At 45.1% G+C, this 27165-nt stretch overlaps 1 protein-coding gene across 1 annotated transcript in view; it reads left to right on the forward strand.

The window, feature by feature from the left end:
* The window catches only part of EEPD1 (endonuclease/exonuclease/phosphatase family domain containing 1), a 143809-nt gene that overhangs the window by 73736 nt on the left and 42908 nt on the right, over window positions 1–27165 (forward strand). The window contains exon 3 of the mRNA XM_010361132.2: window positions 10541–10592. Within this exon, the coding sequence (XP_010359434.1) occupies window positions 10541–10592 (52 nt within the window). The remainder of the gene's footprint in view (window positions 1–10540; window positions 10593–27165) is intronic.

Raw genomic sequence — 27165 nt, forward strand, 5'->3', positions numbered from 1 at the left:
TGCCTACAATAATGGATAGGATTGTGATAGATATGAGGATATTCGTGTTTATTGATGGCAGAATTTGAAACATAATCGAGATAGGGTCTAGTTTTTGTCATATGAGGAGAAGTGTGCCAGGCATTAGGGAGGTTCCTTGGGTTACATCTGGGACTTAGAAATGAAAGGGGACTGTTCTTAGTTTTATTACTAGGGCTGTTATTAAGGATGAAAATTGATTAATAGGTTTTGTCACAGGGACATGTGAGTAGAGAGTGGCCATTGCCCCTGGCCTCTGGACCCTGGCTGTGATTACACCTTCACTCTATGTTCTCCTCTTGGGCCTCCTGTCTCCCTTACTGAAAGGCTGCCTGGAGAGCCCGTCTCTCCCCAGGTTTATGCTGCTGAAGCCCTCTTCTAAAAGCACGTGTGGAAACCCCTTCCCTATCGTTTGCTGTACAGTCCAGGAGACAGTGTGGGCTGATACATCAGGTACAGGGTCTGTGTTGCCAGCATTGCTGGAGGCTCTGGGTTTTGGTGTGGGCTCTTCAATTCAGGGTCTTCACATTTTTCTCTCTTTTTCTTGCAGAGGAGGGTGTGGAAGTATTATATTATAAAACAAAACCAGCCCAGGCATCATTTACAACTTTCATGACATTTAGTTTTCTTCCATATCCTGCAAATGGTGATTATGCTCTGAGAGAAAAACTGGGTCCCACGACTGTATCATTTGAGGAGGGAGGGAAGGCATGGGGGAAAGAGAGAGACAGAGAGAATGTGAATGCACAGCTTTGAGAGGGACTGTTTTTGCTATAATAATTGCCTTCACTTGGATAAGGCTAAATACCTGCTGGCTTTGAGTTTTTCTCCTTGGAAAATCCTGCTGTGAGAAGCCATCCAACATCTTGTACCTAGATTTTAATGTCGTCATTTCTCCTTCATTTCTATCCACTTCTCACCGTCTGAAACCTGTCATCATCTCCACCACTCCCTGCAGCTGCTGTCTCCAATGCCCCCAGCCTTTGCTTGCCTGGCATTCTGTAAATTCTGAACAACTGGCTCCCTCCCCTCTTGCAGCACTCTCTCCCCATGGCTGCCGGCCGTGTGCTCCAGGTTTCCCTTCTACCTGCCTGACAGTCCGTTGGCTGCTTCCATGACAGCCTCCCATTCCTCCTTCCAGCTGTTAAATGTTGATGGCCCTTGGGTGCCCTATCCTGGACCATCTTCTCTGTCCTTACAGCCTCCTAGATGGTCTTTCCCCTTCGTCACCATCTTCCCGCTCCTGATGTTCAAATCTATAGCCCAGGACTTGCTGAGGTGCAGCCAGTTACCTCCTCAAACTCCACTCAGAGGTCCTAAAGCCCCGAACCCCAGTGTGTCCAAGAGAAGACTCACATCTTCAGCCCTGCTTGGCACCCTAAGTAGATGGTCCCTTCAGCACCCAGTTTCACAAGGTGGAAACTGGGGTGATGTTTCTTTCTTGTTCCCGTCATCCGTTCATTCATCAGGCCCTACCAGCTGCTCACTCGTGTAGAATTAGCCCAGTGCTAGTTGCCTGCACAGGCCACCTTCATCTCTTACCTGGACCCGTCCTGGGTCTCTCCACCTCCAGCATTGCCACCCCCACCCCATCCCCATCCATTCTTCACACCATGGCCATATTTTTATTAGTACTTTCTGTGCCCCCGGACCTCTGCCACATCACTGCCCTAAATTATTTGTGACTCCTCCTTGCCAGACTCCTTGATGTGACTTGACAAACCCTCTCAGCAGGGCCAGCCCCACCTGTTTCTGCAGAATAATCCTTGAATTCCTACCTCCCACCTTCAGCCCCGCCTCCCCATGTCCCTGGTCGACGTGCAGTCCCTGAGCAGGCCATGCTCACTTTGTCCCCTCGTTCCTTCGCTGTTGCTGTTCCTGCTACCCTATGTGGAACACTCTCGTCCTCCCCTCTGCTGTGCAGGCCTGAAGGTGTCAGCTGACAGGCCACTCCCCAGGAAGCCTCCCAGCTTTGTTCATGCTCTTCCAGCAGGCACATGGCACCATGTGTTTGCCTCCTGAGAGTGCCCATCACGCGACTGATGCACTTACCTGGTTCCTCCAATAGACTCAGATGTCTAGGGGCAGAGGCTGCTTTTGCTCATCAGTATGTCCCTAGCACCCAAGAGTGCCTGGTGCATAGTGCATAACCTTACATCTTTTATCCATACAGTGAATGAATGGATCCATCATATAGCATTCATTCTCTATCTGTTACATACTGCTGTGTCTCATGGACTATACTATAATAAATTTATTATAAATGCAATGGGAACCCAAAGTGCCAGAATCCTCAGAGAAAGGGAGCCAGGGTGAATCCTTACTCTAGTATCCTTTAGGTCATAATCTATTCTGGAAGCATGAATGTCTCTATAGTTGAGAGTTTATCCTTCAAGTGCTTTTGAAGCATCCATAGAGTTATCCCATAGCTGTCTTTTTGGGGGCCATCAAACCTCATGCGGTCTGTGTCCCATGCCATCCTGCACTGCAGGGGTGCCCTCTGGCTTCTGTCTCCTCAGTGCTGCTGCCCGTCTTCTGTGCTGTCAGTGTCTGCCTGGCACTTTCCCCATCACCCTCTTTAATCCCATTATAGATCTTAATTGCATGCATTCTAGGTCTTTCTAAGTGTTGCTCATCCTGACTTCAGAACTTGCCCTTCAAGCTGTCATTGATCTAAATAAATCACCGCTATCAGCTGCTTTTGTGTGATTTGCCACTCTTCTCAATGTAAGGTACAGAAAAAGAAATTATAGTTCATTGCACCTTTCATCTCCTTGGGGCTCTGCTGTTCTCAGAGTATGAGGACCAAGCTCCAGGCCGCTAAGAGACAGAACCTCTTAGGCCCGGCTCTACTGGTCCATGTTGGAACCCAGGAGAGCCTCAGGGAGACACTTTCCTCTTCCTCGGACATATGCTGAAGCAGCTTCCTAACCCCTGTGGGCCCTTGTTGAGGGCAGGAACTGTGTGTTCATCTTGTCCCCCAGACACATGCCAGTTTCCGAAATAAAGGGAGGTATTCAGTATAAGTTTGTGGAATCAGCAGAAGAAAGGAGGGAGGAAGGGGCAGAATTGAAAATATGAGGGCCGGGCGCGGTGGCTCAAGCCTGTAATGCCAGCACTTTGGGAGGCCAAGATGGGCAGATCATGAGGTCAGGAGATCAAGACCATCCTGGCTAACGCGGTGAAACCCCATCTCTACTAAAACATACAAAAAACTAGCCGGGTGAGGTGGCGGGCACCTGTAGTCCCAGCTATTCAGGAGGCTGAGGCAGGAGAATGGCGTAAACCCGGGAGGCGGAGCTTGCAGTGAGCTGAGATCCGGCCACTGCACTCCAGCCTGGGCGACAGAGGAAAAACAAAAACAAAAAAAAAAAAAAAGAAAATATGAGATATCAGATTCCCTTTCAGGGCAAAAAGTTAGATGGTGTCAAGTGGAGGATTTCGTACATGGGTTTACTGCTCCTTCATATGTCTGAAATTTCCTCCCAGGGAGTATCTGATATACTAGAAGAATCTGATATCATAAATACTGAAATAAATACCGTAAACTGGAAGGGTTTCCAATAAGGTTAGAAATAAAATCAGGACAGTTATATAACAGGAAGCATCTCAGAATACCCTGAAGGACTGCAGCTCTCAGGAGGACAAAACAGCTTTCTGAAGAAATCCAAAGTTATGAACAGCTCTAGCAGTAGCTTCTTAATATTAGTATGCATTGCTCTCATTTTGAAACACAAACTGTGTAGATCTGAGTGTCTTATCATCTTCTCTCCCCCTGCCCCTAAAACTATCCCATTTATGTTGCTGGGGATTGTTTGTTTTTTGTTTTTGTTTTGTTTTTGTTTCTGTTTTGAGACGGAGTCTTGCTCCGTCACCTAGGCTGGAGTTCAGTGGCACAATGTTGGCGCACTGCAACCTCCGCCTCCCAGGTTCAAGCAATTCTCCCGTCTCATCCTCCCGAGTAGCTGGCACTACAGGCACCTGCCACCGCACCCAGCTAATTTTTTTGTATTTGTAGAAGAGATGGGGTTTCACCGTGTTAGCCAGGATGGTCTTGATCTCCTGACCTCGTGATCCGCCCACCTCGGCCTCCCGAAAGCTGGGATTACAGGCGTGATACTGCACCGGCCCTTGCTGGGTTTTAGTCGTGTAGGAATTGTCTCTGGTTTTTGTTTGTTTGTTTTTACCCCTTCCCCTACTCCTAATGCATTAATACTATTTGGTATTGGTTTTAGAGCAGATAATAAATGGGTTTTTATCTCATATGCCAATTTCAGTAGATTGGTTGAGGCTCACTGGACTGTTGAGAAGGATTTGGAAGCTGAATCTAAGTTCAGTGGGGGAGAGTTCTGTGGAGGCTGGGGGTTGGAGGGCAGCACTGTGCATGCCAGGCCCGTGCCAGGTGTGTTCTAGAGGACAGTAAAGTGATGAGAGCAGGACGTGGCATCCTTCAGGTTTTGACTTAAATCAGAGTCAGCTGAAGTTATTTTAATGTCATTTTCATGTCAGAGCCTGAAATTGTTGGTTTTCAAATCTTGTTCTGTGGCTGATTGTAGTATCTTAGTGAATAGTAGGGAGAAAAATAGAGCTGAATATTTGAACAGTGTTGAGACCTTTTCTCTAAACTGTTGCCATCTGATGCCTGATACTAAATTGGACTTCATGACCATAAAAGGGGCAGGAATGGGAGACTATTTGAAAAGTTCCTCCAGTATAAATATTTATCATGGTTATTTCAGAGGCAGATTAGGCTTCTGAAATTTGAGCTACAACTGGATAGTCCTAACTTAGCATATAAGTTGCTGTCCAAACTGGTGACCTGGAATCTAGATTTGCACAGTGGGAATCAGAATGTGCTGAGGAGTGGCCAATGGCCTTGACCTGCCACCAGGCATATTTCATGAATGACAGTCTGTTACATAATTCACGTAGCACCTTTCACCAAGGGAGGATCCACCCAGCCATCTTGTTTGAGGCATTCTTTTCAGAAGGAGAAACCGAGGCATGGCCTTTGCTATTACCCATTCAGGCTGGAATGTGTGAGCTATGATAGCAACTTGGCCTGAAGGCCTCCAGGCCTGGTCAGCAAATAAATTCCTTGAGCGCTTTCCATGTGCCAGTTGACACCACAAATGTAATTATGAGCAAGAATGTCTCAGTCCCCAGCCTCAAGGAGCTTCCATGCTTGTTGAGAGGAGACAGACAAAAGCACCCCAATAAACTCATGCTTCAAGGTAGCACAAAGACCACCGAAAAAAATAACATATTGTGACCTGGGATGCTGGTTTAACTCGGGTGTCCAGGGAAGGTTGCTTGGAGGAGATGACATTCCCAGTTAAACTGGAATGAGGGGATGAGACAGATGGTGTTGGAAAGATCCTGGGGAAGACCCCTCCAAGCCAGAGAAACAACAAAAGCAAACCTGCCTAAGAGATGAAACAAAAGCCAACGGGGTTGGAGCAGAGAGAATGCCCACACTCCTGTCCATTAGCCTGGATGTTTGCTAATTTGTTGTTTGTTTTGTTTTTTTGGTGGGTGTTTTGTTTTGTTTTGTTTTGTTTTGTTTTTTGAGACAGAGTCTCGCTCTGTCACCCAGGCCGGAGTGCCTGGCGCGATCTCAGCTCGCTGCACCCTCTGCTTCCCAGGCTCAAGCGACTCTCCCACCTCAGCCTCCTGAGTAGCTGGGATTACAGGCGCCCGCCACCAAGCCTGGCTAATTTTTGTATTTTTAGTAGAGACAGGGTTTCACCATGTTGGCCAGGCCAGTCTTGAAGTCCTGACCTCAAGTGATCCACCTGCATTGTTCTCCCGAAGTGCTGGGATTACAGGTGTGAGCCACCATGCCCGGCCTGATTTGTTGTTGGTGGTGGTGGTTTCTTATAAGCCGTGAAAACTTTTATTACACTTCTTGAAGCTGCTTTTAAATTAGCCATTGCATTTGGTGAGACAGTGTTTGCTTAGTTGTACAAAGGGTATGAATAATTCTATACATTAAGGTGAATTTTAAAAATTGCCTAATTCTGACCAGATGTGGTGGCTCACACCTGTAATCCTAGTACTCTGGGAAGCTGAGGCAGGCAAATTGCTTGAGCTCAGGAGTTCGAGACCAGCCTGGGCACCACGGCGAAATCCCATCTCTACTAAAAATACAAAAATTAGCCTGGTGTGGTGGCGTACGCCTGTAGTCCGAGCTGCTTGGAAGGCTGAGGCAGGACAATCGCTTGAACCCTGGAGGTCAGAGCTGCGGTGAACCAAGATGGTGCCAGTGTACTCCAGCCTGGGTGACAAAGTAAGACCTTGTCTCAAAAGAAAAAGAAAAAGTTGTCTAATCCCTTTGGAGGGGGCCATGTGCTTCACAGTGGGCCTATTTCTATTCTGTAGAACCTGTGCAGGTTGCTGGAGGTGGGGAGGAAATGACCAGTGAGCACTCACACATTAGCTGGGTGGGCAGGGAGTGTTGTGACACCATCTGCAGCTGACCCACTCCCTAAACAGCCCCTTGGAGCTCTCATGCTTTTACTGTGTGCTGAGTCCAGCCCAGGCCTCCCCCACAGCCTCCACCCTAGGCCTCCCCCATAGCCTCCAGCCCAGGTTTTCCCCACAGCTTCCACCAGGCCTCCCCCACAGCCTTCAGCCCAGGTTTCCCCCACAGCCTCCAGCCCAGGCTTCCCCCACAGCCTCCAGCCCAGGCCTCCCCCACAGCCTCCAGCCCAGGCCTCCCCCACAGCCTCCAGCACAGGTTTCCCCCGCAGCCTCCAGCCCAGGCCTCCCCCACAGCCTCCAACACAGGACTCCCCCACAGCCTCCAGCCCAGGCCTCCCCCACAGCATTGACCACCTGCTCATTGTGTCCATGAACACTTCAAAAGCAACATGTCAAAAAGGGGAAAATACCTCCCCTGTCAACCTGCATGCACTTCTCAATCCTGTCACCTTGGTTGCTGGCTGTAGCCTCAGTTCAGGCACCTGCACTGGAAACCAGCAGGTCATCTCTCCCCTTGGTGCCTCTATAGACCTCCTCTGTGATCGCCTTTTTTCCCAGCCTTCGTTCCCTGACAAAGCTAACCTGGTCTCTCCAGGAATCCTCTGGCCTCGGCTGGGCCCGGTTCCTCTCTGCATCTCTGTGTGCCCATTTGGCATATAGTACATCATATTCTGGACTGGCTGTGAGTGCCTTCCAGGCAGGGAATGCCATAGCAATCATGGATCCTTGGTCACTTGCACACAGTGCACTGTCAATGTTTGGAAAACAAATGAGTGGCTGAGCAGGGTCCCTTTGCAAGTGATGGCTTTAGCTATTTGGGTGACTGTTTTTCTTTATATTCTTCTGAATGTATTCAAATTCCTCACAGTAAGTCGCTATCAGACAGTTTTATAATTTTTTATGGCAAAATGTTTATAAATAAAATTTAGCATTTTAACCCTTTTTAAGTGTACAGTTCAGTGGCATGGCATAAAGTACATTTACGTTGTATAATCAGCACCATTCATTGTCTCTAGAACTTTTTTTTTTTTTTGGGACAGAGTCTCGCTCTGTCACCCAGGCTGGAGTGCAGTGGCGTGATCTCTGCTTACTGCAAGCCTCGACCTCCCAGGCTCAAGAGATTCTCCTACCTCAGCCTCCCGAGTAGCTGGGGTCACAGGCATGCACCACCACACCAGGCTAATTTTTTGTATTTTTAGTAGAGATGAGGTCTTGTTGAGAGGTGACAGCGTGCGAGCAGCCCTCGCATCAGCTCTGGCCGCGCTCCAGGAGCCATTCGGCCCGCCACTGCGCTATGAGGGCCCCTCTCTGAGGCTGGCCGAGGCCAGAGTCTACTCTCTCTGCTAGAGGGGAAGTGTGAAGAGAGAGGCGCGGGCAGGAGCCGGGACTGTGCGCTGCGCTCCCCACGGGTTTCAGGTGAGCGCGGGCTCAGCAAGCCCTGCTGGGCTTGATTGGAGCCTCTGCTGGGCTTGATCGGAGGCTGAATCACGTGCGTGGACTGCCGTTCCCTCTTCGCGGGATAGTTGGCCATGATAGCAGATAGCTCTGTCTCTTTCTCACTTCCCCTCTTTTTCTCTTGATTGTCTGCGATGAGCTCCTTCTGGGCTGCTGGAGTGCCCGGGTGCGGCAAAGTCCCATTTGGCCAGTACCAGTGAGAGGTGAAGCCGGCTGGGCTTCTGGGACAGGTGGGGACTAGGAGAACTTTTTTGTCTAGCTAAAGGATTGTAAACGCACCAGTCAGCACTCTGTGTCTAGCTAAAGGTTTGTAAACGCACCAATCGGTGCTCTGTGTCTAGCTAATTGGGTTGTAAATGCACCAATCAGCACTCTGTCAAAATGGATCAATGAGCTCTCTGTAAAATGAACCAATCAGCTCTCTGTAAAATGGACCAATCAGCAGGATATGGGTGGGGCCAGATAAGGGAATAAAAGCAGGCAACCCCCCCCACCCCCCGAGCTAGCAAGTCGCAACCCATTGGGGTCCCCTTCCACGCTGTTGAAGCTTTGTTCTTTTGCTGCTCTTTTGCTCCTCGCAATAAATCTTGCTGCTGCTCACTCTTTGGGTCTGTGTGCTGGAACACTGACTGTGAAGGTCTGTAGCTTCACTCCTGAAGTCAGCCAGACAATGAACCCACAGGCAGGAACAAACAACTCCAGATGTGCCGCCTTTATGAACTGTAACGCTCACCGCCAAGGTCTGCAGCTTCACACCTGAAGTCAGCGAAACCACGAACCCATCAGAAGGAAGAAACTCCGGACACGTCCAAACATCAGAAGGAACAAACTCCGGACACACCGACTTTAAGAACTGTAACTAACACTCACCGTGAGGGTCTGCGGCTTCATTGTTGAAGTCAGCGAGACCAAGAACCCACCAATTCCGGACACGTTGTGATGTTGTCCAGGCTGCTCCTGATCTCCTGAGCTCAAGCAGTCCTCCTGCCTTGGCCTCCCAAAGTGCTGGGATTACAGGCATGAGCCACTGCGTTGGCCCTCTAGAACTTTTTCTTCATCCCAAAGTGAAATTCCATACTTTTTAAACAATACCTCTCCATTCTCCTTCTCCCTCAGTCCCTGGTAAGCACCATTCGGTTCCTGGAAAGGGGTCCCAGTGCAGACCCCAAAAGAGGGTTCTTGGACCTTGTGCAAAAAAGAATTTGGGGCAAATCTATGAAGTGAAAGCAAGTTTATGGTAAAGTAAAGGAATAAAGAATGGCTGGCTAAGGTCAAGCGCAGTGGCTCACGCCTGTAATCCCAAAACTTTGGGAGGCCTAGGTGGGTGGATCACTTGAGGCCAGCAGTTCAAGACCCACCTGACCAACATGGTGAAACCCAGTCTCTACTAAAAATACAAAAATTAGCCAGATGTAGGGGCGCACGCCTGTAAAACCAGATACTCGGGAGGCTGAGGCAGGAGAATGGCTTGAACTCAGGAGGTGAAGGTTGCAGCGAGCCAAGATCACGCCACTGCATTTCAGCCTGGGTGACAGAGTGAGACTGTCTCAAAAAAGAAAAAACATGGCTAGCTATTTTTATGGTTATTTCTTTATTATATGCTAAACAAGGGGTCGATTATTTATGACTTTTCTAGGAAAGGGGTGGGCAATTCCCAGAACTGAGAGTTCCTCCCCTTTTTAGACCATGTAGGGTGACTTCCTGATGTTGCCATGGCACCTGTAAACTGTCAGGGTGCTGGTGGGCGTGTCTTTTAGCACTAATGCATTATAATTAGCATGTAATGAGCAGTGAGAGTGACCAGAGGTCACTTTTGTGGCCATCTTGGTTTTGGTGGGTTTTGGTCAGCCTCTTTACCACATCCTCTTTTATCAGCAAGGTCTTTAGGACCTGAATCTTGTGCTGACCTCCTATCTCATCCTGTGACTTAATGCCTAACCTCCTGGGAATACAGTCCAGTAGGTCTTGGTCTTATTTTACCCAGCCCCTATTCAAGATGGAATCGCTGTGGTTCAGATGCCCCTGACAATTCTACTTTCTGCCTGTGTGAATTTGACTACTCTTAAGATACCTCATGTAAGTGGGATTGTATAGTATTTGTCTTTTGTGGCGGCTTATCTCACTTAGCATGTCTCCAAGGTTCATCTGCGGTGTAGCATGTATCAGAATGTTCTTTGTTACGGATATGTAATATAGTCCATTAAAAGTATGTACTCCGTTTTGCTTATTCATTCGTCTGTTGGTAGACATCTATGTTGTTTCTACCTTTTGGCTATTGTGCATAATGCTGCTGTGAACACTGGTGTGCAATTACCTATTCGAGTTCCTGCTTTCAATTCTTTTGGGAATATACTTAAAAGTGAAATTGCTGGATCATATGGTAAAAATTACTTTCAAATGTAGAAACATTGTAAATACTTTCAAAACGGTCATTTTGATTTAAATAAAAGGTCACCTTAAGATGGCAGGTGACATAGAAATGCAGGATGAAATTTCAGCCTTTTGTTTTTGCGACTTGTTTGATGATCCTTGGTGACGTGAAATGATTGGTTTTTCAAGTGTGGTTTTGATTTTTTTCTTACAGCATCAAGCTGCTAGCTGTGCAAGAACTGCTTGACAGAGAGGCCTTGGAAAAGGTAAATATTTTACTCTTCCTTCTACATTCACAAACCAAGAACAGAGGGCCACGCATAAGAAAAATTCAACTCCCTGTCACCAGAGACAGCCCCTACTGAAAAGATGATCAGTTATTTTGTATTCCTGACAGTCATGCAGAATTTTAACCTCAGCCCCCTACCTTGCTGACATTGTGTTCACGCCTACAAACTCTGGGTTGTGTGGGGGTTGTGCGAAAGGCAAAGGCTCGCGCTGCAGGGGGCCATACTCTGGAGGAGGCTTTCTGTGCTTTCAACCATTAGGAGCCAGAGGCCTCACACGTTCCGGAGTCTGTGCTGGCCACCTCACTGCATTCCTGCTTGCTGTGTGTTATTATCTGGGTGCAGGGATGATGGAATTGAGACCCAGTGACTTGCCCAAGGCAAATGAACTAAGTAGAAGAGTGATGATTTGAATCCCAATAGTTCCATTTCCAAAACCAGTACTTCTCTATTCAGTAGTCAAGTTCATGAGTTTTTATCTCTTTTTAGGCTACTACTGAGGATTGGGAAACTGCCTCCCTGCCCCCAAACTAACGTTTTTTAGCAGAGATGGAGTTTCACCATGCTAATGTTTCACTGTGCCCTGGAAGAGACCCCCATCGTGTCTCGGCTTTCTGTGTTCAAGTCAAGCCTGGGGTTGGGGATTTTTTGCCAGTTGTGGGTTTAAGTTTGGCATGCGTGGTGGGGTGGGCTCCACAAAAAGGGCTGGGTGGGCACCGAGGAAGCCAGGGCTCCCTACTTGCCCATCAGGGGCCTCCCAACTGATACCAAGCTCTCAGACCCTGGGGAGCTCAGGACTCTTCCTGCATGTGTAGCTGCAGGTGATAATTAGAATCTGTGATGCTAACATGAAGCAACAGCACCCAAACAATACTCATTTATTTTTGGTTAGAGAGACAAGCACTTGAACTATATTCGTTTATTTTTGGAATTTAAAATATTTGAGGGGGCCAGGTGAGGTGGCTCTGCCTATAGTCCCAGCACTTTGGGAGACTGGAGGGTTGCTTGAGCCCAAGAGTTTGAGACCAGCCTGGGCAACATAGTGACACCTCATCTCTTCAGAAAATCAAGAAATTAGCCAGGTGTGGTGGTCCCAATTCCATGGGAGGCTGAGGCAGGAGGATCACTTGAGCCCAGGAGGCTGAAGCTACAGTGAACCAAGATCATACCACTGCACTCCAGCCTGGAAGTGAGAGCAAGAGACCCCGTCTCAAAAATAAAATGTTTGGATTAGTAGTCAGTCTACTGGTTGACACTAAGACAAATAAAGTATTTAAAATGAACACCAACCAGTGATGTGAGGGGAGAATGGGGCCCGAGCACTACTTTGGATTTGACGTCCCCTCAGCCTCATTTCTATCTTGGGTAAACCAAGGATAGAGCTGCTACCTGACCTCAGAGAGGCAAAGCTAGAAGCAAATGAGTTAATGTAGGAAAAGGGCTTTCTAAATGCCAAAGCACTCTACTCATATTAATTCTTAATTACTTATATTAATTCTTAATATGCATTCAGCCATTAAAACGTAGTGGGTCAGGCTATAAAAGACATCACTGGACCAAATGGCAGCATTGGATGTGGATAGTAAATGAGATGAAGGTATTGTATTAACATTGACATTTCCTGAAGTTGATAATTAGCTTGTGATCATGTAAGAGAATGGCCTTGTTCTTAGGCAGTGGTTCCCAACCTTTTTGGCACCAGGGACCAGTTTCCTGGAAGAAAAGTTTTCCACAGACCTGGATTGCAGGGATGGTTTCAGGATGAAACTGTTCCACCTCAGATCATCAGGCATTAGATTCCCGTAAGGAGAGCACAACCTGGGGACCCCTGTTCTTAGGAACTAACACAGGAGTATTTAGGAACAAAGGGGCATGGATATAACTTACTCTCAAATGATTCAAGAAAAAGATATAGTGACATATATGTATCAGACATATATGCTGACGTGTATATAGAGAGAGAAAGATGAGAATAACTCATCAAGTAAATGAGGCAAAATACAAACAATTGATCCTTCTGTGTAAAGGGGTATGTGAGTTCGTTACATGTTCCTGGAACTTTTTTAGTTTCCCCCCTCAAAAAATTGTCATCTTAGTATTCATTATGGTTCTTTGTTTTATTTCTCAATTTAAAAACACCATCAGATGGCTGGGTGTGGTGGCTCACGCCTGTAATCCCAGCACTTTGGGAGGCCAAGGCAGGCAGATCACAAGATCAGGAGTTCGAGACCAGCCTGGCCAGCATGGTGAAACCCCATCTCTACTAAAAACACAAAAAATTAGCCGGGCGTGGTGGTGCACACCTGTAGTCCCAGCTACTCAGGAGGCTGAGGCAGGAGAATTGCTTGAACCTGGCAGACAGAGGTTGCAGTGAGCCGAGATTGCACCATTGCATTCCAGCCTGGGCAAGAGAGCAAGACTCTGTCTCAAAAATAAACAAATAAATAACCAACCAACCATCAGACAAAGCTGGCAAATGTGGAGCTTGGTGCTAGGGTATATCAAGGATATCAGTATAATAAAAATGCAGGTGCCAAAAATGGTTATGGCTGGGCACAGTGGCTCACGCCTGTAATCCCAGCACTTTGGGAGGCTGAGGCGGGTGGATCCTTGAAAGTCAAGAGTTCGAGACCAGCCTGGCCAATATGGTGAAACCCCATCTCTACTAAAAATACAAAACTTAGCGTTAGTGGCGTGTGCCTGTAATCCCAGCTCCTCAGGATTCTGAGGCAGGAGAATCGCTTGAGCCTGGGAGGCAGAGGTTGCGATGAGCCCAAATTGCGCCATTGCACTCCAGTCTGGGAGAGAGAGTAAGACCCTGTATCAAAATAAAATAAAATAAAATAAAATAAAATAACAGTTATGTCTTTTGAGCTGTGTGTACACCTGATTTAGAGAGGCTGCTGAACCAACCCAATCCGTTAGTATTAACTACTTGCAAAACCTAACAGAGAAGTAGGGTCAGGGCTTGCTGTGGCTGGTGGCGGAGCCAGTCGTGCTGCCCTGAGGATTTGATTTTGATGCTGAGGCTGCAGTGGAGCAGGCCCTAAGCCCACCTTCCTAACTCTATTATCTTGGATTACTTACTTTCTCGTGCCTTAGTTTCCCAGTTTCTAATTCTAATTCTTAACTCACAAAGTTTTAAGATGACTAATTAGGTAGTTCATGTAAAGGACTTCAACACTGTGCCTGGCACTCAGTGATCTCCAATGGTTAGCTGCTGCCCGTGTTCTTTTCTCTTCTTCCTCCTCCTCCCCCACCCTGATTCTCTCTCCCCAAGTCTGCTGATGATTTTTTTTTTTGTTCCCCCCATCTCAAAATATGACCAGTAAGAAGCTTTACAAGATGGTCTCAATATGCACAGGGGCCAGCAGGGAGCCAAATTCACTGAGTTTCCTCCTCCTTCCTTCTGTTCATTCATTCATTCATTCCCTTATGCTACAGGCATTTGTTGAGCTTCCAGTGTACCAGGCAAGTGGCAAACATTTCTTGAAAAGTTCAAAAGCAAACAGTCATCATGAACTTGATAGCCAGTTACATTTGAGTGACATATGATATATTACCTGGCATAGTGCTATTTTGTGCATCAAGATTGGTCCAGTTGAGGCCAGGCGCAGTGGTTCACACCTGTAATCTCAGCACTTTGGGAGGCCGAGGTGGGCGGATCACCTGAGGTCAGGAGTTTGAGACCAGCCTGACCAACATGGCGAAACCATGTCTCTAATAAAAATACAAAAAAAAAAAAAAAAAAAAAATAGCCTGTGTGGTTGTGGGTGCCTCATAGCTACTCAGGAGGCTGAAGCAGGAGAATCTCTTAAACCTGGGAGGTGGAGGTTGCAGTGAGCCGAGATCGTGCCACTGCACTCCAGCCTGGGCAACAGAATGAGACTTTGTCTCAAAAAAAAAAAAAAAAGGATTAGTCCACTTGATATGCTGGAATAAGATGAGTTCCTAAAGGGCCTCGTGACTTACAGATTCCCTTCCACCTGGACTGATTAAAGAGCCACCAAGAAAAGTTATTTGTCAAATGTAGAGCTTTGCCACTCGAAGTGTGGCCCACAGACCTGCAGCATTAGAAGCCTGTTAGAAATGTAGAATCTCAGCTCCCTGAATTCAGACCCCCTGAATCAGAGCTGCATTCTAAAAAGCCCTCAGGTGATTATGTGCTCAAAAGTTCAAGAACGCTGCTGTAGAGTATCATTTATTATCACCATCGCTATTATTCACTAGTCAGAAAGAATCTATGAGTTATCAATTTGACTTTTATGGCCAATTAAGCTCTTTTTCTTTTTCTTTTTCTTTTTTTAGCACCAAAAGAGAGGACGTAAGCATAGTCATTCTATTTGTGAGAACCCAGTTTTTATTTTTAGTTCACCTGCATCTTCCTTTCATTAAGAAAATAGTCTTAGTAATAGGTAGAGCCAGCAAAAAAGGGCTCAGTTAGACACACATTCTGCAAACCTCAAACCTCTTTTACTGCTGTGCAGCTGAGCTTCAAATGACAACCTGCCTTTGAGTTTTGTAATCACTGAACTCCCAACACCCAGCTGTGGTAGAGCTGGTCGCTTCTAGCCAGATAGTCCCAACAGTGGGGACCTGCACGTGCCTCCTCTTTTAAGATGGAAGCTATTCTAAAGGGGCCATTTCCTTCACAAGTACTGGTAGATTAAATTTGAACAATAAAAGATTTAAATTATGTAAAACCTAATATAAAAAGCTAACAAGAAGTAGCAGTCTTTTAAGGTCTCATAGAAAATAAGTGCTTTTTCTTGCTAATATTAGGCCTTGTTATTAGGATCTTAGTATTTTCACTTAAAATGACCAGCCATTTGCCTAAGCATTACTTGGTTTTAGGTAGACGGCCTTCCCATTTTTAGACATGCCAAGGTTTTCCTGTTTTCTGCAGAGCCCAGAGCCAGCTCTGAGGAGGTTCCCAATTGGCAGAGCCGAGTTCTCCCGGTGTGGCCTCTGCTGAACTGCTCTGTCTGGCAGAGGATCTTCCCTGAAGACCCCGGCCCCTTTCCTAGTCTGTGAAACTGCTATCTGTGGTTCCTTCCCACTCTTCAATACCTGGGCTTCATTTTTCAGAGTTGATTTTTTTTTTTTCGAGACAGAGTCTTGCCCTGTCGCCCAGGCTGGAGTGCAGTGGTATGATCTCGGCTCACTGCAACCTCCACCTCCTGAGTTCAAGCGATTCTCTTGCCTCAGCCTCCTGAGTAGCTGGGATTACAGGCATCTGCCACTATGCCCGGCGAATTTTTCTTTTTTTTTTTTTTTTTTTTTTTTTTTGAGATGGAGTCTCGCTCTGTTGCCCAGGCTGGAGTGCAGTAATGTGATCTCAGCTCACAGCAACCTCCACCTCCCAGGTGCAAGTGATTCTCATGCCTCAGCCTGCCAAATAGCTGGGATTACAGGTGCCTGCCACCACGCCCAGCTAATTTTTTTGTATTTTTAGCAGAGATGGGATTTCACCATGTTGGCCAGGCTGGTCTCGATCTCTGGGCCTCAGGTCACCCACCCACCTTATTCTCCCACAGTGCTGGGATTATAGGCATGAGCCACTGTGCCTGGCCACAGTGTTGATTCTTGACAACATTGTGAAGAGGGGGATGTTTTGCCCTTGTGTACTCAGTTTTCTAGTATTTTCTCCACTTCCTTGCTTCAGTGATCCTTACTGTGTTTGGGGGCTTTCCTGTTCCATCTACCCTACTTACTATCAAATCACGTGTTCTGGGAAGAAGTGAATGGTGAACACAAGCCCAGTACATAGATACACAGAGACTCTAAGACATAGATCAGTAGGGTTCTAGTTTTTGCCTCTTATTCTTTGTCTTCATTTAGGTGCAGTAGATTGGGTGGGAGGTGGGGGACCCTTGTGGGGTCAGGCTTCTGAGTTTCTCTTCTCTCCTAACACTACACAGAGCCAGTTCTCAGACTAGTAAAAGTGACTTGTCACTTATTTTTAAAATGTTATAAACCATACAATTAACAATCTAAATTCCTTAACCAATTTCTTGTTTCGAAAAATGATTAGAACCATGAGCAGATGATCTAAGATATGTGAGTGTCAGTGCATGTGACATTGGTCTGAAAAAGTGTTTTGGATTTAGATGTGCTTTTTTTGTCAAACATCCATAAGGTCCCAAGAGCAAGCACTTGCTGTAGGAAGGATACATGTCATGCAGCTCTCTGTTGTTTTTGCTTTGAGAGTGGGACACTTCTGTTTTTCTGAACTTAAGTCACAGGCACTTGTTTCCCAGGCTTTAAACACAGGCCCATCTAATGCCTTTAAATGTGGCATTTCATAAAAGGAAATAAAAATATTGGTACAGCTTGATTTAGAAAGATCATTTCTCAATGACCCTTTCAAATGGCTTCCTGCAAAGCCACAAACAATAGTTTGACCAGTGATTCTGGCTGGACTGTGGTAGGACCACAGGGCGGACCACTGGCTGACCCCACCTGAGACCAATGCCTGCCTGAGAAGCTGCCTGTGTGAGCTGGGCCCTCTGGAGACACAGGCCACCCACCTGGTGGCCTGGCCAGTGCTGCCTCTCCCAGGCCGTGACTCTGTTATAATTACAAGTCCACTGAGTTCATGCTGTGAGGGCAGAGGTAGGGGTTGAAGCCAGCCCTGCCATTTGCTAGCTGGGGAACCTGTGAGGCCAGGTACTGGCTAGCTTCAGTTTCTTTTTAACATGGAGCTTCACAATAATACCTATCCTATTAGGATATTCTTATGAGAACTAAGTGAGACGTGTGAAATAAAAGCCATTATGTATATCGTAATACCAGAGTGGCAGTAGCTGGTACTATCCCTTCTACTGCTAATTAGCTGCTGCTGTGGTCATCGTCATTGGCATCTCGTCTTTACTTCTCTCTGGAGAAGCCCAACTTGAGATTGATCTGCTGCCATTAAAAGATGTGAAAGAAGTTACATCCTTGCTGCTTCTTTTGCCAAATTGTCTAGGAAAAAATGCCTGTCAGTCCTCCCTGCTGCTACGTGTTTTTCTTGGAATTTCAGCTTTGGAGCCCAACTCCTAGTCTAGTTTTCCTGAAGATGGAGCAGACCTCTAAGACGTGTTAGAGTGCTTTACATGTGTGACGGAGTATGTGCATTTCATCAGCAAGCTTGGGACTAGAAAATACTGAACTTGGGCCGGGCGCAGTGGCTTATGCCTGTAATCCCAGCACTTTGGGAGGCCAAAGTGAGTGGATCACCTGAGGTCAGGAGTTTGAGACCAGCCTGGCCGATATGGTGAAACCCTGTCTCTACCAAAAATACAACAATTAGCCAGGCGTGGTGGCATGTACCTGTAATTCCAGCTACTTGGGAGGCTGAGGCAGGAGAATTGCTTGATCCCAGGAGGCAGAGGTTGCCGTGAGCTGAGATCACGCCATTACACTACAGCCTGGGTGACGGAGCGAGACTCCATCTCAGAAAAAAAAAGAAAAATTGAACTTGACGGATTAGTCAGGGAGTTTCCAGGCAAACCCTAGTGGTGCGCAACGTTAGAATGATAGCTTCCTGGGAATTTTCAGAAGGAAAGAGGATAAGCCATTTTCACATAGATGTGTGTGAATAACCTAAGAATGCAAAATGCTTGTATCTGTAATTGTGAGGGTGTTTTCTGAATATACACACATGTACATCCATAAACACTACCTCTCTTATTTCGTGCTTTTGGAGTGTTTTTCACTATGATTTGGTCTTGCAATTAATTTAGTTTCTGCAACAATTGAGTGCTTGCTCTGTGCCAAAATGATACTATTTACCAAGGGGGATAAAGTTATAAAGATACATTTGATTATAAAGATACATTTACATATGAATGGCATAGAATCTCAGAATGTCAGAATCAAGACAGACTTTTAAAACCATCTAATCCAACCCTGTCATTTTGTAGACAGGACACTGAGGCCAAGGGAGTTGAAGTGCCCCCTACCCCAGGTCCACAGCAGGTGCGTTGGTAATCCGGGACCCATCCCAGTGGACTGGGCTCCATTTCCCAGCTCCTTTAAGTGCAGCCAGCTGCTCATCTTCTATGATCTCATTTAATCTGGACATCAGCCTTAGCAGGCATACTGGATGATCATATCTCCACATTTCCCAGGAGTGGGAGCAGGTCCATAGGATCAGTCCTGGCCCAGGTGATGGGGAACCAATGCCCAGGTCATCTCATAGTGTGACTTGTAGCAAAACAGACTTGCACAGTTGGTGTTAGCCTCCTCCAGCAGGAGAGACAGAGAATGTGGGCTGGGGAATAGAGGAAGCAGAAGGAGGTTCTAGGTTCCAGATATGAACAATGTCAAAGGAGCACCTAAAAGTGAAGGAACACACAGGGTGTGAGGGCTGCCTGGAGACCATCCACCTACCAGGTTATGGGAGCCATGAGGACATGTGAGAGGATGGAGAACATGGATTGGACACACCCTTCATTTGGGCTTGATGTCAAAATGAATTGCTTCAAGAATCTTAACTTGTAACAATATATATACTTTAAGATACTTTTTTTTTTTTTTGAGACAGAATCTCACTCTGTCCCTGAGACTGGAGTACAGTGGTGCGATCTCAGCTCATTGCAACCTCCACCTCCTGAGCTCAAGCGGTTTTACCCTCTCAGCCTCCCGAGTAGCTGGGATTACAGGCTTGTACCACCACACCCAGCTAATTTTTTCTATTTTTAGCAAAGACTTGGTTTCACTGTGTTGCCCAGGCTGATCTCAAACTCCTGGCCTCAAGTAATCCACCCACCTCAGCCTCCCAAAGTGCTGGGATTACAGGCGTGAGCCATCACCCCTGGCCAGATACTCTTTTTTTTTTTTTTTTTTTTTTTTTGAGACGGAGTCTCGCTCTGTCACCCAGGCTGGAGTGCAGTGGCCGGATCTCTGCTCACTGCAAGCTCCGCCTCCTGGGTTCACGCCGTTCTCCTGCCTCAGCCTCCCGAGTAGCTGGGACTACAGGCGCCCGCCACCTCGCCCGGCTAGTTTTTTGTATTTTTTAGTAGAGACAGGGTTTCACCGTGTTAGCCAAGACGGTCTCGATATCCTGACCTCATGATCCGCCCGTCTCGGCCTCCCATAGTGCTGGGATTACAGGCTTGAGCCACTGCACCTGGCCCAGATACTCTTTTTTTTTTTTAAAAAAAAAAAAAAAAAACACTGTGTTCTTTCAAAAATATCAGAATGAATTTCTTAGAACCCTTATTTATTTCCCCCCACCTCCGCCACACTTAGCCCTTCATGTAGTCAGAGCTGAATTTGAATACCACCTTAAGTGATCAATATTCATATATTTATATAAATTTGCATTGGGTTGAGCCAGATCAGTGGCTAATCATGAGTAAACTCATTGCAATCACTTTCCCAGCTAAGTTTCTATCAGCAGGAAGCTGGCAACTTCTTAAAAGGGCCGATGAGCAGAATTGGGGGTGGGTACCATTGTGGAGCCCAGACTCCACTGTATGGAATCTAACTCAGGCTCACTGCAGCCACCACAGCTGCCACCAGCTCCACTTCACAAACTCAGTGCTCAGGGTCCACCCAGCACCTCGCTGCCAGAAAGTGGACATTTTAGTGAATTATGGGCTAGGCTCCACGATTCATTGAACACACACACACATTCATTACACACACATGGTTCATTAAACACACACACACACACATGCACACGAATTTTATCCTTATCCTTTGAAAATCATCACAAGATATCAGGTATATTCAGGGACTCTCACTGCCTTTTCCTTTTTATGAAAAGCTTTTCTTCTAAGTGAGCAAAAAGTAGAGTCCCCAAACAGGACTTTTAAATTGTCTTTAGTTCCCTCAGCTATCAAAGATAAGCAGATTAAACCATGAGGGTACATTTTAAATGTATTACATTGGCGAAGTTTTAAAGCGTGATGTGTCACGGTGAAGTTGTGATGAAATCAGTGCCCCTGGCCACTGCTGGGGAGGGCAAGTGACCTGGTGCTGGCCTTTTCCAAGTTCTTGGGCAGTGCATTTCATTAGCGTTCGCGATGTCCCCATCCTTTGACTTGTGATCCTGGTCCTGGGAGTGTATCTTAAGGAAATGATCCATAAAAATGCAGAAATAATAAACATGCTGTGGCATGCTTTATAATTATGAATAAGTGGGAGGCAGTTCAGTGCTGTGTAGGAAGGGAGAGGGTAAAAAACTCCGTGGTAGATCTACCTAAGGGTCTGGTATAAATCCATCAAAAATGATAAGATCTTTTAGCCTCATAGAAATGTGGTATAATATTTGCCATAAGGGAGAATAAGCCATTGTATCTACTGCGGTTACAACTACGTAAAACATATATTTATTCTTTGAACCAGGGTGTGTTGAGTACCTCCTTTTGTCAGGGCTTGTTCTAGGCTGGAAGATACCTACAGCTGTGGACAAGACCTTTCCCTTTCCTATCTCCTGTAGCTCGCATTGTAACTTAAGAGAAAAACCTTAGTAGTGACACAAATGTTTATTTAAATACAGTAGTAATAAGTGCTTTGAGAAAACAAGTTGTCAAGAGGGAGGTCCTCACCTGATGTTCTTATGATATCAAAAAAATATTTAAAGCTAGGTGCAGTGGCTCACACCTGTAATCCCAACACTTTGAGAGGCTGAGGCAGGAGGATCACTTGAGCCCAGGAGTTGGAGACCAGCCTGGGCAACATAGTGAGACCATGTCTTTACAAAAAAGTTTTTAAAAATTAGCTGAGCATGGTAATGTACACCTATAGTCCCAGCTACTCAGGAGGCTGAGGTGGGAGGATCACTTGAGCCCAGGAGGCCAAGGCTGCAATGAGCCATGATTGTACCACTGCACTCCAGTCTGGGTGACAGAGCAAAACCCTGCCTCAAAAGAAAAAAAAAATTAAAAGTAATAATTACATAACCTTTTTTCCATTTTCAGTTTTTAAAATCAATTTAATATTCCTAGACTGAATTTTTTTTTTTTTTTTTTTTTTTTTTTTTTTTTTTTGAGACGGAGTCTCGCTCTGTCGCCCGGGCTGGAGTGCAGTGGCCGGATCTCAGCTCACTGCAAGATCCACCTCCCGGGTTTACGCCATTCTCCTGCCTCAGCCTCCCGAGTAGCTGGGACTACAGGCGCCCACCACCTCACCCGGCTAGTTTTTTTTGTATTTTTTAGTAGAGACGGGGTTTCACCATGTTAGCCAGGATGGTCTCGATCTCCTGACCTCGTGATCCGCCCATCTCGGCCTCCCAAAGTGCTGGGATTACAGGCTTGAACCACCGCGTCCGGCCGACTGAATTTCTTAAGATCCCCTTGGCAGCTGTGACTGGAGGAGCAGGAGGAAGGGACTAGAAGGATGCAGGTGCACAGGGCTAGAAGGGTGGATGGTGCATGGAGATGGAGCCGCCCTGAGTGGCCCAGAATCCTGCACAGGAGACCCTTCTAGATCAGAGAAACCTATGGCCAGTCTGCAGGTGAAATCTGGCCCATAGCTTGTTTTTGTAAAGTTTTATTGAAACACAAATGTACCCATTCAACTTATTGTCTGTGGCTGCTTTTACACTGTAACGACAGGTTAAGTTGTTGTGACAGAGACAGTATATAGCCCATAAAGTCCAAAGTACATCTTATTTGGCCTTTTACAGAGTTAGAGTTTGCCAGCTCTCGTTCTAGATCAGTGTTGCTTGGCTATTGACCCCTTTAAATATCAGATGAAAGCTTCATGCCCTCATCCCAGAAAAATGCATGTATGTCCCTCTCCACACATAGAGGTACTCATTGAGTTTCCATATTCAGGAAGTCCCAGCTCTCTTGAAGCTTCCCCATGGAGCCCTCAGGTTCATACTTCTTGACACTAGTGGAGGTAGGATTCGTTTCTTTACCCCCAAAATGTTGAAATAGTTTCTCTCATCTACCAAATGAGATGAACCCAGTGAGGAAGTGAATCAACCCTTACCAGTGAGGTTTAGTGCCCAGTCAACAGGGGGGCCATTTATGTGGTTAGAGTCCAGTCAGATTTTAGATAATGTCATGTCCCACTGGCACAGAAACAACATCCCATCCATTCTGTTTCTTTGGCTTATGGTTTGACCCCATATGGGTTATTCTAAAGGAATTATCTGGTTTATAGACATCTATGCTCCCATTCTTAATCCTCTTCTTTCTAGAGCCATTTCCTTCTTCTATAACTTCAGACAAATATAGGTCTTCCTAAACCTCCAATTGTGCTGGCATTTGCCTTCCCATCATTTTTGCCACTGTCCTATTTCTCTTCTTTCCTCTACTGTCTACTGGTAGGTTTCTTTTTTTTTTTTTTTTTTTTTGAGACGGAGTCTCGCTCTTGTTCCCCAGTCTGGAGTGCAATGTTGCGATCTCGGCTCACTGCAACCTCTGCCTCCCGGGTTCAAGTGATTCTCCTGCCTCAGCCTCCCAAGTAGCTAGGATTACAGGCATGCACCACCTTGCCTGGCTAATTTTGTGTCTTTAGTAGAGACAGCATTTCTCCATGTTGGTCAGGCTGGTCTTGAACTCCCAACCTCAGGTGATCCACCTGCCTTGGCCTCCCAGAGTGCTGGGATTACAGGCATGAGCCACTGTGCCCGGCTCTCTACTGGTAGTTTTCTTAAAGGTAAATTCTCATCCTACACAGCCAGCCTTCATCCCTCAACTCTCCTTAACTCTTAGGAACCTGGCCCCTGTCCCAGTTCATCTAACAAATCATAGCTCACCTTCCCCAACTTCTAACCTAACCCAAAGCATTTTAGTTTTCAAAAGTTTTTTGCTGTCTTGTATTAAAAAGTATTATGGAATAATTTTATGTAGAATTTAAAATTATATATATGCAATTATTTTTGGTGATTTCTATACAGTTATTTGATTTTTATAATGAAAACATTGATTTTATGTTGAAATATATTTTTTAATTTTGCAGCCACTTAGACACAGTGATATGAATTCAGGAGTGAGAAAAGGAAATCAATCCTGCCCGGAGCTTAGCTTATGTAGGTCAGCTGAGCCGCTTGGGGAGCCTGCATCCACTGCCATCTTTTACTCATGATGGTCGTTTAATTGATTTTTCTTCATACTCTGAAAGTTTCATTGCTTCTTAGTCTTCTTATTGATTCTGGATTTACCGAAGAAAAGAACAGAAGTCTTATAATATCCATGCGGATTACAGACTCAGGCAGAGTCCAAGGCAGGGCCTACACCAAGGGTAGAAAAGGTCATTTTAGTCAGGCCTGAAGGTTTTGGCGGTGGAGTTGCCTTTTGCAGTTGTTCGGATCTAAATGTGTACAGGAGAGCCAGGGTTATTCTGGCCGTGAAGAATCGTGCTCTGCCCCGCTCCATGGTTTGCTATGACTTCTGTTACCATCAACTAGAGAGAGTTTTGCTGGCCTGTCATGGTGGCTCATAAATGATAGGCTGGTTTTGTGAACTTGTCTAGTCCATGGTTTAAGCATAGTGTACCCGTGCTAAAAACTTTTCCTGTGAGCTTTCTATCTCCTTGAGATGCCCTCTTTCTTCTGGGAGAGCATCTGGAGTTCACGGTTCTCATAATGACAGAGTAGCTTATGTCAGAATAACCTTCCCTCAAATAACAATATAAGCGCTAGGGAAAATGCACGTGTGTATTTGAAGGTACCAAAGTGTGGCCAAAACAGAGAGAAACTCGAGGAGCTTCAGCCGCTGAGAGGAGGAACTAGCTGTTGGTGAGCTCTGCATTGATCTGGCTCTCCCCGTTATGGTACAGCCCAGACTGTGGGGACAGGCAGAGCTCAGACAGAAAATGGAGGCCTCTGGTGTGGTAACATGAGCGTTCTCTCCTTTTTTTTGGATCAGTCTAGGTAAAGGTTTCTCAGTTTTTGCTAAATTTCTCAAAGAACATTTGGTTCCATTGGTTTTTTTGGGTTTTTTATTTTCCTATCCTCCATTTCATTAATTTCTGCTCTCATCTTTATGTTTCTCTTCTTCTCCTTCCTTTAGGTTTGATTTGATCTTCTTTGCCCAGTGTCTTAAGGTGGAAGCTTAGGTTATTGATTTGACATCTTTCTTCTTTACGTCTGTAAAGATCTGCTGCCATACATTTCACTCTAAGTACTGCTTTAGCTAGTATGTTGTATCTTAATTTTAATTCATCTCAGAGTATTTTTAGGTTTCCCTTGTGATTTCTCCTTTGACCCATTGGTTATTTACAAGTGTGTTATTTAATTTCCACAAATTTGTGAAATTCTTATGTTATTGATTTCTAATTTCATTCCATATCACTGTGGTCAGAAAACATATTTTGTTTGATTTCAATCCTTGTCCATGAATTGAGGCATGTTTTGCCAATGAATAGAGCCTAGCGTAAGATCTGTCGCAAAGAATGTTCCATGTGCACTTCGGAAAAATGTGTATTCTGCTGTTGTTGGGGAGAGTCTTCTGTGATTGTCCAGAGGTCCGGTTGGTTTATGGTGTATGTTGTAGTTCAAGTCTTTTATTTCCTTGTTGATCTTCTATCTGGTTGTTCTGTTATTGAAAGTGGGTATTGAACTCTCCAATTATTGTTGAATTGTTTTTTCCTTGAATTCTCTCAATTTTTGCTTTATCTATCTTGGAGTCCTGTTATTAGGTACACATGTATTTATAACAGCTGGGTTTTTTAATTGATTGACTCTTTTATTATGATAGGATGTTCCTCTTCACCTCTTGTAACAGACTTTTTTAAAGTCTATTTTTCTTATATTGTCACTTCAGCTTTCTTATAGTTGCTATTTGCATGATATACCTTTTTCCATCCTATTACATTCAGTTACTTGTATCTTTGCATCTTCAATGTGTCTCTTGTACACAGCGTATAGGTTTAATCCACTTATATTCTTTACCTTTCTGTTGGATTGTTTAGACCATTCACATTTAATGCTATTATTGCTGTAGTTGAACTTATATCTGCCATTTTACCTCTTGTTTTCTGTCTTATGTCTTTTTTGTTCCTCTGTTCCTGATTACTTTCTTTTGCATTACATGAATATTTTCTAATATGACATTTTAATTATTTTAATAATTTTTAACTATACGTTCTTATTTTCTTAGTGATTGAGCGAGGATTTACCATATGTATCTTTTTTTATTATACTTTAAGTTCTGGGATACGTGTGCAGAACAAGCAGGTTTGTTACATAGGTATACATGTGCCATGGTGGTTTGCTGCACCCATCAACCCATCATCTACATTAGTTATTTCTCCTAATGCTATCCCTCCCCTAGACCCTGACTCCCTGACGGGCCCTGGTATGTGATGTTCCCCTCCCTGTGTCCATATGTTCTCATTGTTCAACTCCCACTTATGAGTGAGAACATGTGGTGTTTGGTTTTCTGTTCCTGTGTTAGTTTGCTGAGAATGATGTTTTCCAGCTTCATCCATGTCCCTGCAAAGGCCATGAACTCATCCTTTTTATGGCTGCATAGTATTCCATGGTATATATGTGCCACATTTTCTTTATCCTCTGTCATTGATGAGCATTTGGGTTGGTTCCAAGTCTTTGTTATTGTGAGTAGTGCTGCAATAAATATACATGTGCATGTGTCTTTATAGTAGAATGATTTATAATCCTTTGGGTATATACCCAGTAATGGAATTACTGGGTCAAATGGTATTTCTAGTTCAAGATCCTTGAGGAATCGCCACACTGTCTTCCACAATGGTTTAACTAATATACGCTCCCACCAACAGTGTGAAAGCGTTCCTATTTCTTCACATCCTCTCCAGCATCTGTTGTTTCCTGACTTTTTGTGATCGCCATTCTAACTGGTGTGAGATGGTATCTCATTATGGTTTTGATTTGCATTTCTCTAATGACCAGTGATGATGAGCTTTTGTTCATATGTTTTTTGGCCATATAAATGTCTTCTTTTGAGAAGTGTCTTTTCATATCCTGTGCCCACTTTTTGATGGGGTTGTTTTTTTCTTTTAAATTTGCTTAAGTTCCTTGTAGATTCTGGATATTAGCTCCTTGTCAGATGGATAGATTGCAAAAATTTTCTCCCATTCTGTAGGTTGCCTGTTCACTCTGATGTTAGTTTCTTTTGCTGTGCAGAAGCTCGTTAGTTTAATTAGATCCCATTTGTCAATTTTGGCTTTTGTTGTCATTGCTTTTGGTGTTTTAGACATGAAGTCTTTGCCTGTGCCTATGTCCTGAATGGTATTGCCTAGGTTTTCTTGTAGGGATTTTATGGTTTTAGGTCTTACATTTAAGTCTTTAATCCATCTTGAGTTAATTTTTGTATAAGGTGTAAGGAAGGGGTCCAGTTTCAGTTTTCTGCATATGGCTAGCCAGTTTCCCCAATACCATTTATTAAATAGGGAACCCTTTCCCCATTGGTTGTTTTTGTTAGGTTTGTCAAAGATCAGATGGTTGTAGATGTGTGGCTATTAATTACTGCCTCAATTTCAGAACTTGTTATTGGTCTATTCAGGGATTCGACTTCTTCCTGGTTTAGTCTTGGGAGGGTGTATGTGTCCAGGAATTTATCCATTCCTTCTAGATTTTCTAGTTTATTTGCATAGAGGTGTTTATATTATTCTCTGATGGTAGGTT

Source organism: Rhinopithecus roxellana, chromosome 6 (genome assembly GCF_007565055.1).
Source record: "Rhinopithecus roxellana isolate Shanxi Qingling chromosome 6, ASM756505v1, whole genome shotgun sequence".
Lineage (NCBI taxonomy): Eukaryota > Metazoa > Chordata > Mammalia > Primates > Cercopithecidae > Rhinopithecus > Rhinopithecus roxellana.